General features: G+C 41.0%; 1 protein-coding gene across 2 annotated transcripts in view; it reads right to left on the minus strand.

The window, feature by feature from the left end:
* The window catches only part of hnf4b (hepatic nuclear factor 4, beta), an 11908-nt gene extending 91 nt beyond the window's left edge, over positions 1–11817 (minus strand). The window contains exons 1-10 of one of the 2 annotated variants that reach the window (XM_027178503.2): positions 11384–11815; positions 9179–9356; positions 8753–8847; positions 6910–7013; positions 6376–6528; positions 4662–4749; positions 4428–4580; positions 2836–3072; positions 1994–2113; positions 1–320 (exon numbers count right to left, since the gene is read on the minus strand). The exon at positions 1–320 is cut by the window's left edge and continues 91 nt beyond it. In XM_027178503.2, the coding sequence (XP_027034304.1) occupies positions 193–320; positions 1994–2113; positions 2836–3072; positions 4428–4580; positions 4662–4749; positions 6376–6528; positions 6910–7013; positions 8753–8847; positions 9179–9356; positions 11384–11498 (1371 nt within the window). In that variant the 5' untranslated portion in view covers positions 11499–11815 and the 3' untranslated portion in view covers positions 1–192. Of the gene's footprint in view, positions 321–1993; positions 2114–2835; positions 3073–4427; positions 4581–4661; positions 4750–6375; positions 6529–6909; positions 7014–8752; positions 8848–9178; positions 9357–11383 lie in introns of both variants that reach the window. The other variant, XM_027178504.2, reaches the window with a different exon arrangement.
* Between the last annotated feature and the right edge of the window lie 225 nt (positions 11818–12042).

Here is a 12042-nt window from a genome sequence, read left to right on the forward strand (position 1 = left end):
ATCAAAAATATTCATCTACAAGTGCTGATATTTTTGTTATGTTGTGCTCCTGAACACCAACTAGTTAGACATGAGTTTTCATCGTCTTGGTATAAGAGGGACCATTGAGCAGTAAGATGCATTACAATACACATAGACATTAGTGTGTGTGTGTGTGTGTGTGTGTGTGTGTGTGTGTGTGTGTGTGTGTGCTCAGAGACATGTGTGGACTGCAGGCTTGGTGAGACAGCTGTCTATCTCCAGTGGCATTTCTACAGAAGGTGTGTGTGTGTAGAGCTGAGCGCCAGGCTGGACAGCGAGTAGAGGAACTCCAGCTAGAGCTGCAGAAGAGATGAGAGACAGGAGTGAGATTGAGACATCAGCCATGCTGTCACTCCAAACAAACAAACAAAAAAGAGAAAGACATAGTCAAGTATTGATTACAGGAGACATTAGCATCCTGGGCTGGATGTGTGTGTGTGTGTGTGTGTGTGTGTGTGTGTGTGTGTGTGTGTGTGTGTGTGTGTGAGTAAGTGACTGAGGAAGCTAAAGCTAAATGTTGAAGATGTGGGGTTATGTTCTTTATGTAAAACGTTATACTCTTAGAACATCCAGAACGCTTAAGAGACCGTGTTTTTTTTTCTCTCAGGAAAAATAACGCTTAAAACAAGAAACCTTGTGGAGCCATTTTTACTAAAACTCTACACAAATTTAAGACCTTTCTCTGATGGAACTGTTAAAGCTTACAGGTAAACCCACCACATTGGGTTTGAAAAAGTGATAGATCTCTACATTAAAGTAGATCTCACAAGCAATACTCAAGCTAAGAACCGAAGATTATCTAATAAACACTTAACAACCCTTTAGTCATAAAAGTGTATCATCGAATTATATTAAGTCTAGCAGGTTCCAGGAATTACAAAGAATCCTGAGAAGTTCTGTCAGGACCACTTGACAAAAGAGAATTTATTAGATGATATGCATACTGTACAGGTAGTGTTGGCGGTATGGTTCTGTTCTGGGCAAGAATCCACGCCCCCCCCCTCCGTACGCATGCATGGACAGAGCGGGCAGAGATGCTTTATTTCTAAATACAAAGAATCTTCAGATGAGTAATCTAACTTTGGGATACGTTAAACATTCGATTTAGGACCTTACAATCAGAACGGGGGGCACGGTGGCTTAGTGGTTAGCACGTTCGCCTCACACCTCCAGGGTTGGGGGTTCGATTCCCGCCTCCACCTTGTGTGTGTGGAGTTTGCATGTTCTCCCCGTGCCTCGGGGGTTTCCTCCGGGTACTCCGGTTTCCTCCCCCGGTCCAAAGACATGCATGGTAGGTTGATTGGCATCTCTGGAAAATTGTCCGTAGTGTGTGAGTGTGTGTGTGTGTTAGTGAATGAGAGTGTGTGTGTGCCCTGTGATGGGTTGGCACTCCGTCCAGGGTGTATCCTGCCTCGATGCCCGATGACGCCTGAGATAGGCACAGGCTCCCCGTGAACCGAGAAGTTCGGATAAGCGGTAGAAGATGAATGAATGAATCAGAACGGGTTCTAAGTTGAGTCTATGTAGGCATCTAAGAACCCTAAATTACTCAACAAACCCTTAAAGAACCTTCCAATAACCATAATTCTTTCTTCAATCTTTCTTAAAAGATTGTACCAAGTACCAATTAGGAGTAGTTATGGGTTCTTAAGCTTCTAAAAGGGTTCTACACGGAAAACGTCATGATAGAACCAACTTACACAACTTCAGAACCTTTAAGGTTTTTACATTTGTTTGGAGTTATTAAGGTTCTCTATAGAACCTTTAGAAACAGTTCCAAAAAGTGCCCATAAGTATCAAGTGAGACCTCCTGAGAACTCCTAACCGTTGCTATCATGTTTAGAGAACATTCCTTCAGATAGCTTTAGAACCTCCCAGATATCACAACACCCCTGGAGGAACTCTGTCCTTTTTCAAGAAATGAGTTGATTTCGGTTTGAATTTCACTTTATATTTCAGCAGCAGTACTCACAGGACGGTACGGGGAGGATGACGGAGGTGAAGTTTGGCAGTACTACGTGTTCTGGGTGTAGGTTCCGTGGGAGAACCGGGTCTACAGGAGGACTGAACCCGAGCACTTCTGGGTTTGAGCCTGTAAAAGATCAATGAGGAGAAACACAAATTCAGGTTCACTTCAGTTCAACAGGATCTCAGCAGAGGAACCGAGGTTCTGCAGGATTTCATATATGGGCTTGTTTTTTGTGATTTGGCCTTAAAACCACAATTAAAAGTTTACACATTCACAAAAACCCTTTTTTCCCCTCACATCAATTTAACCTAAAGTTCTTTTTTTATATAATTGAATATATTTAATATAACTTTTAAATATTATTTATAATAGCATTATTTGAGAATTTGAGAACTTGAGAATTTATTTTAATTATCATTTCATTTGTTTTGACAAACCTTTGTTTTAAACTTCTTTCTTTCCTTTTTTTTGTTTGTTTGTTTGTTTCATTTTTCATTTACTGGAATAAAACCATTCCAAAAATGTTTTAACATGTATTTTTGTATATGTTTCATTTTGATTTATGAGTATGAAATAATATGGAAAACATATCTATCTATCTATCTATCTATCTATCTATCTATCTATCTATCTATCTATCTATCTATCTATCTATCTATCTATCTATCTATCTATCTATCTATTTATTTATTTATTTATTTGTCAATAAATCAATTTTTTATTTAATTTACCCATTTATCCTTGCCTCTCTTCCAATTGCTCTTATCTTATGCTCCATTTCACAAACTTCTAAATTGACCTCTGGTTCATGGAATCTGCTCCAGATGTGCTCTAGCATCTGGTACCTGGGGCTGATTCTCCGAGCAGCATCTCTTGCAGCAGGCTGTCCATGCTGGCTTCTCCTAAGAGCCGAGCGAGCTGGAGCTGCTCCACCATGTGCCAGGCGGTGCTCTGCAGCGGAGGCAGCAACAGCAGCAGTTCCCCGAACCGACCGCGCTGCTCGCACGTTGCCTCATCCAGTAACACGTGGGCCTGGAAACGCAGCCTGCGCACCATCTGAGCGCTCTCCAGCCCCGGGCAATCTGAAAAAAGAGAATCAAATTCAATACATTTATAACACTGGAAATCAACACCAGAATTTACATTTACAGAATTTGGCAGATGCCCTTATCCAGAGTGACTTACTGTACATAATCTCATGTTTATACAACTGAACAATTGAGGGTTAAGGGCCTTGCCCAGGGGCCCAACAGTGGCAGCTTGGTGGACCTGAATTCACAACCTTCTGATTGGTAGCCCGACACCTTAACCACTAGGTTCTCAGTGATGTCACACATACTGTATCTCACATCCTGGTGACCTGGATTCTGCTAGTTCATGTCCAAGACTCATTTTATATTTAAGTGCTCTTTGTTTTCATACATTAAATATTCAGTTTCCACCCAAGACTGATTATGAGCTTGTCTGGGGGCGGGGCTTACAATTGCCTGAATTAATTAATTATTTAATTTGCATTTTTTATGTAAAAGATGATGCATGATTTCATAATGGTGGGCATGGTGGCTTAGTGGTTAGCACGTTCACCTCACACCTCCAGGGTTGGGGGTTCGATTCCCACCTCCGCCTTGTGTGTGTGGAGTTTGCATGTTCTCCCCGTGCCTCGGGGGTTTCCTCCGGGTACTCCGGTTTCCTCCCCCGGTCCAAAGACATGCATGGTAGGTTGATTGGCATCTCTGGAAAATTGTCCGTAGTGTGTGAGTGTGTGAGTGTATGAGAGTGTGTGTGTGCCCTGTGATGGGTTGGCACTCCGTCCAGGGTGTATCCTGCCTCGATGCCCGATGACGCCTGAGATAGGCACAGGCTCCCCGTGACCCGAGAAGTTCGGATAAAGCGGTAGAAAATGAATGATTTCATAATAATCATCTGAAATATAATAATCATCTGATTGATTGTTAGATAAACAGATAAATAAAGGTGCAGAAAGTTATTCAAACTTAATATTTGAGGATGAAACGAAATTTGTTTTTAAAATCTATCCGAAACGGATCACTAGACCTTAAATCATAACCTCATCACTTAATATCTAATATCTAATACTCAGATGTAATTCTTCTGACCTCAAATGTCTTACATTTATTTTAAGATTTTTTTTAATCCTGGAAAACCTGACCACGATTTTTGTGTGTGTGTGTATTGAAAGTGGAGTGAAGTGTGTGAACCTGACACTCCTCAGCCATTTTGGCTCTGATTTTATAATCAGTCTCTCCAGCCAACAGCTAATATTCCAGAACTTTCCAAGTTATTAATAGTTTTCCATAAGACACCATGAAACCAGAGCGTTCCAAGCTTGGTGGTTTTGGTAAATAGGATCGAGGCGAGGCGAGGCGAGGCGAGGTAAGGTGAGGTAACGGGCGGCAGACGGTGACACGTGACTGACCCGGAGCGAAGAAGACGATGGCTCTGAGGCAGGCGAACTCTGTATCAGTTATGTCCAGCTCTCTGAGAGGCCTGACCAGCTCTTCTAGGACACGTGCAGCCACTTTGGACATCTCCAGCTCTGGACCGTTAATGGGGATGATGAAGTCATTTCCTGTGAGGAGGAATCAGAAGTGGAATCAGTGCTTACATGAAGAGAGAGACTTTGAAGGTAAAATGCTCAGCTGTATGTTACCTAGCAGGATGACATCGTTGTATAAAAGCGAGCGGCGAGCCACGCCCAGGATGAGGTGCTCAGCAGAATGAGCTCGCAATAAGCTGACCTGCACGGAAACACAACACGCACCACGTGGCTCTTTACATACAGAAAGTACAGAGCAGACGGTGTGATGAAGCAGAGTTACTTTGTTCTACGTTCCAAAGTGATTTATTCCTCTTACACCACAGCAAGTTTCCTTTTATTAATGTTTCATTTATTTTCATTTATATCAAGAAATATTCACATCTATCTATCTATCTATCTATCTATCTATCTATCTATCTATCTATCTATCTATCTATCTATCTATCTATCTATCTATCTATCTATCTATCTATCTATCTATCTCAAGTCCATCAACTCATCCACTCATCACCTATCTGTCTGTCCATCCATCCATACAGCTGTCTTTCAGTCTGTCTGTCTGTCTGTCTGTCTGTCTGTCTGTCTGTCTGTCTGTCTATCTATCTATCTATCTATCTATCTATCTATCTATCTATCTATCTATCTATCTATCTATCTCTCAAATCCATCAACCCATCCACTCATCTATCTGTCTGTCCATCCATCCATACAGCTGTCTTTCAGTCTGTCTGTCTTTCAATCAATCAATCAATCAACCAATCAATCTGCTATCTATCTATCTAACTATCTATCTATCTATCTATCTATCTATCTATCTATCTATCTATCTATCTATCTATCTATCTATCTATCTATCTATCTATCTATCTATCTATCTATCTCAAATCCATCAACCCATCCACTCATCTATCTGTCTGTCCATCCATCCATACAGCTGTCTTTCAGTCTGTCTGTCAATCAATCAATCAATCAATCAATCAATCAATCAATCAATCAATCAATCAATCAATCAATCAATCAATCAATCAATCAATCAATCAATCAATCAATCAATCTGCTATCTATCTATCTATCTATCTATCTATCTATCTATCTATCTATCTATCTATCTATCTATCTATCTATCTATCTATCTCAAGTCCATCCACTCATCATCTATCTGTCTGTCCATCCATCCATACAGCTGTCTTTCAGTCTGTCTGTCTGTCAATCAATCAATCTGCTATCTATCTATCTATCTATCTATCTATCTATCTATCTATCTATCTATCTATCTATCTATCTATCTATCTATCTATCTATCTATCTCAAGTCCATCAACTCATCCACTCATCACCTATCTGTCTGTCCATCCATCCATACAGCTGTCTTTCAGTCTGTCTGTCTGTCAATCAATCTGCTATCTATCTATCTATCTATCTATCTATCTATCTATCTATCTATCTATCTATCTATCTATCTATCTATCTATCTATCTATCTATCTATCTATCTCAAGTCCATCCACTCATCATCTATCTGTCTGTCCATCCATCCATACAGCTGTCTTTCAGTCTGTCTGTCAATCAATCAATCTGCTATCTATCTATCTATCTATCTATCTATCTATCTATCTATCTATCTATCTATCTATCTATCTATCTATCTATCTATCTATCTATCTATCTATCTATCTATCTATCTATCTCAAGTCCATCAACCCATCCACTCATCATCCATCTGTCCATGTTTTTATGGTGTCTGATGTGTGTCACTATCTAAGGGTCTGTGGGTTTATTATTCAGCACGAATGAAGCCCTGATGAAACAGACACAAACATGTCGTACCCTGTCGTCCACAGACAGCTCGCAGAACTCAGGGATGCGTTTGGCCCATTCCACCAGGAGGAGGAGCTGCTGCTTTATGGATTCGCAAACGTCAGCCGGTCGAGCGATCTTCTTGGTGATAATTTCCCTAATGGGCGGAGTCAGAGCGGAGAACTGCACAAAGGACCACAACAGTTAGCTTTAACGTGGCTGAAGAACAGAACAATGTTGGCGAATGCAAACGATACGAGATGTAAAATCGGGACATTTACACACATGATTTAATTAGAGCAAGTTCTCCTTCACTATGGAAAATATCCCATGCCTCATTACTCATTACTCAGATGTTCGTGTCATCAGTGTGGAAGCCTGGTTGCTATTAGACACATTAAAAAAACTTCTGAGCTTGTGCATTTAATTAAACAGGCCTGAAGGTGCAGCACCGTTCTTCTTAACTCTAAGGATCACATTAATAGCCCCTAAGCTCTGAGCTTGTTCAGAATATTACACTCATTTGTTGTCACTTATTGGCTTTTCCGCAGTGATGACGTCTACCTGATGTGTGCTCTCTTCAGCCTTCAACAGGATGCTGATGGTCAGAGTCCCGACTCCCTGAGCTTCCCTCCGGCAGCTGATCCTGTCTCGCTCGTTCTGTACAGCTGAGGAAACAAAGTGTTGTGTTTAATCACAGACAAAATAGCTTTTTATTTTTCATTTTTTTACTAGCCCGGCTTACACGTTGCTTTACTTATCTCAAAAATAAAAATACCAAAAAAATTCTCATATTCATTAGTGATGTCCTTTTACATTCTCTTTTTTTTATTAATAAAATCTTCCTGGAAATTCATCTCCAATTTTAACTCGCCTCAACACGACGCTCCAGCTTCTCACTAAAATCTAAGTGAAATAACACACCTTGTGCTCATTTACCTGCTTAACTTCCATTATACGTTTATATATTGTTATATGGGGGGTGTGGCTTAGTGGTTAGCACCTTCGCCTCTGCCTTGTGTGTGTGGAGTTTGCATGTTCTCCCCGTGCCTCGGGGGTTTCCTCCGGGTACTCCGGTTTCCTCCCCCGGTCCAAAGACGTGCATGGTAGGTTGATTGGCATCTCTGGAAAATTGTCCGTAGTGTGTGAGCGTGTGTGTGAATGAGAGTGTGTGTGTGCCCTGTGATGGGTTGGCACTCCGTCCAGGGTGTATCCTGCCTCGATGCCCGATGACGCCTGAGATAGGCACAGGCTCCCCGTGACCCGAGAAGTTCGGATAAGCGGTAGAAGATGAATGAATGAATATTGTTATATACAATATACCTAGCGGCCAGATGTGGTACTGCAACCTATCCTAATAAACAACATTTTTCCTGCACACTTGCTTTATAAACATGCTCTTTTCAAGCAATGTCTGGGCTATTTCATCGTAATCATGTAATCATACAGAACCGTTTCTGCTGATTAGATCCATATATTACAAAGATAGACAAAGTGTTTGGAGTAGTTTCAGGTATTTTTTTTCTGAAATTATTTTAACCTCAAATAAAGCTCAAGTTTAAGCTCAAACCGAGCTGAGTTGTTCTCATTAAAGACTCACTACATAGTCATAAAGTAACATCTAGACTTCTTCTACAACACAGAGATCCGCTTCAAAGCTTTGCCTTGAGTCTGTTACAACATCACTGAACATCACGCCCCCTGGTGGCCGAATGCTTTATCGTACACCACACTGATTTTAACCCCGGTTTAAGACTGGCTTCACACCCTAAAATAAAAGAGTGGCTGTAGATTATATACACTTTTACAGTAAGTCTTCTTCTTCTTAACTACTATCATGTCCCAAGCCATGCATGATGTCTGATCTATTTTACATGTTTGCCCCAAATAATCTTCAGCAAATATGTGCTCATACACAGGTGTGTTAATTATTGACATGAAAAAAAACATTCATGGCACTCCTTCTTGTCCTGATTAGTTTATCCCTCTCGCTTATCAGTAACTCTCCAAAGAGATAAGACTCCACTTTAATTCTCTCTCCTTCAGAGATCAGAGACGTGCTGAAGTAAAGAAGATCCTCTTGCCTTTTCCTTGCCTCCTTTTCCATGCAAACCCCTAAAACTCATCTATACACCCATATTATTATTATTATTATTATTATTATTATTATTATTATTATTATTATTATTATTATTATAATTTTATTATTATTATTATTATTATTATTATTATTATTATTATTAATAATAATAATAATAATAATAATAATAATACATAAAAATGTGATGTTGCTTGTCACAATGAGAGAAAAAACAACACATTCATGTTATTAATTACATTTCTTTGCCTTCTTCATTAAGGGTGCATAAACTTTTGCACTCAACCAACATCATTGGTCGCATTTCACCTTCTTTCCTCATGCCGGCCCTGAAGCACTTCCGTAGTCTGCAGTACCGACACTGATTCCTCTTGTCTTTGTCCACCACACACTGCCGGCTGAACCTACACACACACACACACACACACACACACACACACACACACACACACACACACACACACACACACACACACACACACACATGCTAAGATGAACCGATCCACTTGTAGCTGTAAGTTTGAATGAATTTTCTCTAACAGCATATCTGACAAGTGACTTGAAGAGGAATATCTGCTGTCCATGTGGGAGGAGATGTTTATGCAAAAATAATATGGAAGGAGAAAAGCTGTAACATTACATTTTCTGGAGTTTATCCTTTCTGGTTTCTTGGTAACGTGATATGTTGATTTTTTTTAGGAAAAGAAAGACTTCTGGAATCCGACATGCTCTAACCTGCATGTGTAGGCATGGTTCTTGCGTACGCTCCTCCTGAAGAAGCCCTTGCAGCCGTCGCAGCTGGATGCTCCGTAGTGTTTCCCGGTGGCTTTATCTGCGCAGATGGAGCACAGCATGGCCATGGCTTGGGGCAGCCTGGCTGTGGCTACGGGGGACGGCTCCGGCCTCAAAGGCTCTGTGACGTGAAACATGTTTCAAATTACACTCCGTTGTTATTTCATCTTAATCTCATAAGATTTACATTTAGCCTGTAATGTGAAAAGAAGATAAAACCTTTACTCTAAACTTGCTTATAACAGAGGGCAAAGGGCAGATGTTGAACATTCATTCATTCATTTTCTACCGCATATCCGAACTTCTCGGGTCTCGGGCGTCATCGGGCATCGAGGCAGGATACACCCTGGACGGAGTGCCAACCCATCACAGGGCACACACACACTCTCTCATTCACTCACACACTACGGACAATTTTCCAGAGATGCCAATCAACCTACCATGCATGTCTTTGGACCGGGGAGGAAACCGGAGTACCCGGAGGAAACCCCCGAGGCACAGGGAGAACATGCAAACTCCACACACACAAGGCGGAGGCGTGAATCGAACCCCCGACCCTGGAGGTGTGAGGCGAACGTGCTAACCACTAAGCCACCGTGTCCCCCTAGATGTTGAACATTTTAGCACAAATATTTTAAATAGGTTGTTTGTAAATAAAAATCCAATCGAATCTAATCTCATTATAATTGGAACTCCATTTTTAGATGTATTTGTGGCTCTGGATCTGAAGATTCCCAGGTGAGTTATAAGGTTCTGGTGGCGTATTAAGAGGTGTTACAGTAGGTGACCGGAACTACTTTTCTGTTCCAGATGTTATGGTTATTTTTATTTGTACAGTCTGTCATGTCTAAACCAGTGACCATGACTCAAGGCCATATCAAGGCTCTAAGTCTACAACTTGTAGGAAAGAGCTCAGCAAAGGATATCTTTAGTACCTTCAAAAACTACTTCATGATGGATCTGGAGTCGATCCTGGGAACAATGAACAATGTGAACAGGGCAAAGACTTTTTTAAGTTCTGGTATGTTTTTGGTATGTTGGAGGAAACTGGGGAACCTAGAATAAAGCCACATAAAGAGTAAGGAACATGTGGAACCTCACCAGACATTAACATAAGCTCAGGATGTAACCTTCAATGTGGTGGAGTCCATTGAGTGTGCAGTGAGAATATTCTCTATGATGGAAACTCAGTTCATCACAAAGCTCCACACACCTGCATCACATTTACTCGTGTTAAGTCTATAATGAAGTCAGTAATGACTCTGAACTGTTAGTTCCTCAGGAGCTCTTGGTCACACAATTCCACTGGACTATAAACTGTTGTAGAAAGGACATTATTTACATTGACATCATTTCCTGTCCAGTGTCGCCTAAGTGAGGATGAGGTTCACTTCTGAGTCTGGTTCCTCTCAAGGTGTCTTCCTCATATCATCTCAGGGAGATTTTCCTCACCACCATTACCTCAGGCTTGATCATTAAGGATACATGTTAGAGATAAATAATAACTTTATTTTGAACTTTATCCACTTGATCTTCTTCAAAGCTATTTGTCAACAATTTCCATTGTTAAGAAGTACTTTTCAAATAAATCAAATTGAAATTTACACCTGGAGGGCAGTTTAAAGACACCAACCCACCTTCTGACACACACAAACCAGAGGACATCCAAAACCTCCTACAGACTGCATCTTAAGCTCAGGACTGAACCATAGAACCTGGAGCTCTTCGATTTAGAGCTCCATCCCTGTTCCACCCAAGAGCAGAATAAATTGCCACCAAACTTGCTCTGATTTCAAATCATACAAAAAACACACCTCTCTAAACCATGACGGCTCTTAACCGTTAAGAAGATCAGATTTTATAAGGAAACACAGATGACCGAGTGTGACAGGAGGAACCATCGGAGGAACAAGTAGAAAAAATTATTATTGCTCAGGTGAATAGATGGACCAAGATATTTATTCTTTACTAACATGCAAAACATTTTCCTCTCATCAACATCAAGAGAAGCTGGTGAGGGAATGAGTGTTTATAGCTGCTATAACGTAAATGAACAAGAACTGAGTTTTCCAATTCCCGTTTGCTTTAACGCTATCCTTGTGCACTTTAACCCACGCCGAAACGCGTTGGAGGTCATGTCACACAAACCTGTGTCCACTGGCAGAACTTTGAGGCTGTCAAACTCCAGCATGGTGTAGCTGGGATCCAGAGCCACCCCATAATCAGTGGTGTCCAAGTCCAGCGCTCCTTCAGAGATCTTCATGGCAACGTAATTCCAAAACAAACAGGACAGATGACTTTAAATTCTTTCCTTCTTTACACAAGAGACCATAAAAACCAAAAATCATTTAGGAGGCTTTCAATTCCCTTTCACCACCATGGCCTCTTTTTTGGAGATCTCCATGAAAAATCTCTTGCTTTCAATGTTCCCTGACTTTCTTATGAAAACTTTCCATCCAGAAACACGTGAGCCAAGATTGTGCTCGCTCTTGTCACTGTGTTTGCTCTTATCAGTGGACAGAGAATCATAAAGGGGAGGGTTCTTTCAGGTAAACATCTCACAGCGCTAGCTCGGGAAAATGGACTGTCGCAGGGACAGCAGTGTTTCACGAACGTAACGACACATGGAAATTTTTTTTTAAAGAATGAATCACTATTTTTTGGTGTCACGTTAGAACATCAGAAGGTCCTGGAGTCACACCTACAAGCCACAGGTTTTATTTGGGATGACGTTTGTAAAGGTGCACTTCCTGTTTTGACCGCTAGAGGCCAGAAAGTTATCCAGATTGCGTGCTGATTACAAATGG

The sequence above is a fragment of the Tachysurus fulvidraco genome, chromosome 2 (genome assembly GCF_022655615.1).
Source record: "Tachysurus fulvidraco isolate hzauxx_2018 chromosome 2, HZAU_PFXX_2.0, whole genome shotgun sequence".
In the NCBI taxonomy this organism is placed as follows: Eukaryota; Metazoa; Chordata; class Actinopteri; order Siluriformes; family Bagridae; genus Tachysurus; species Tachysurus fulvidraco.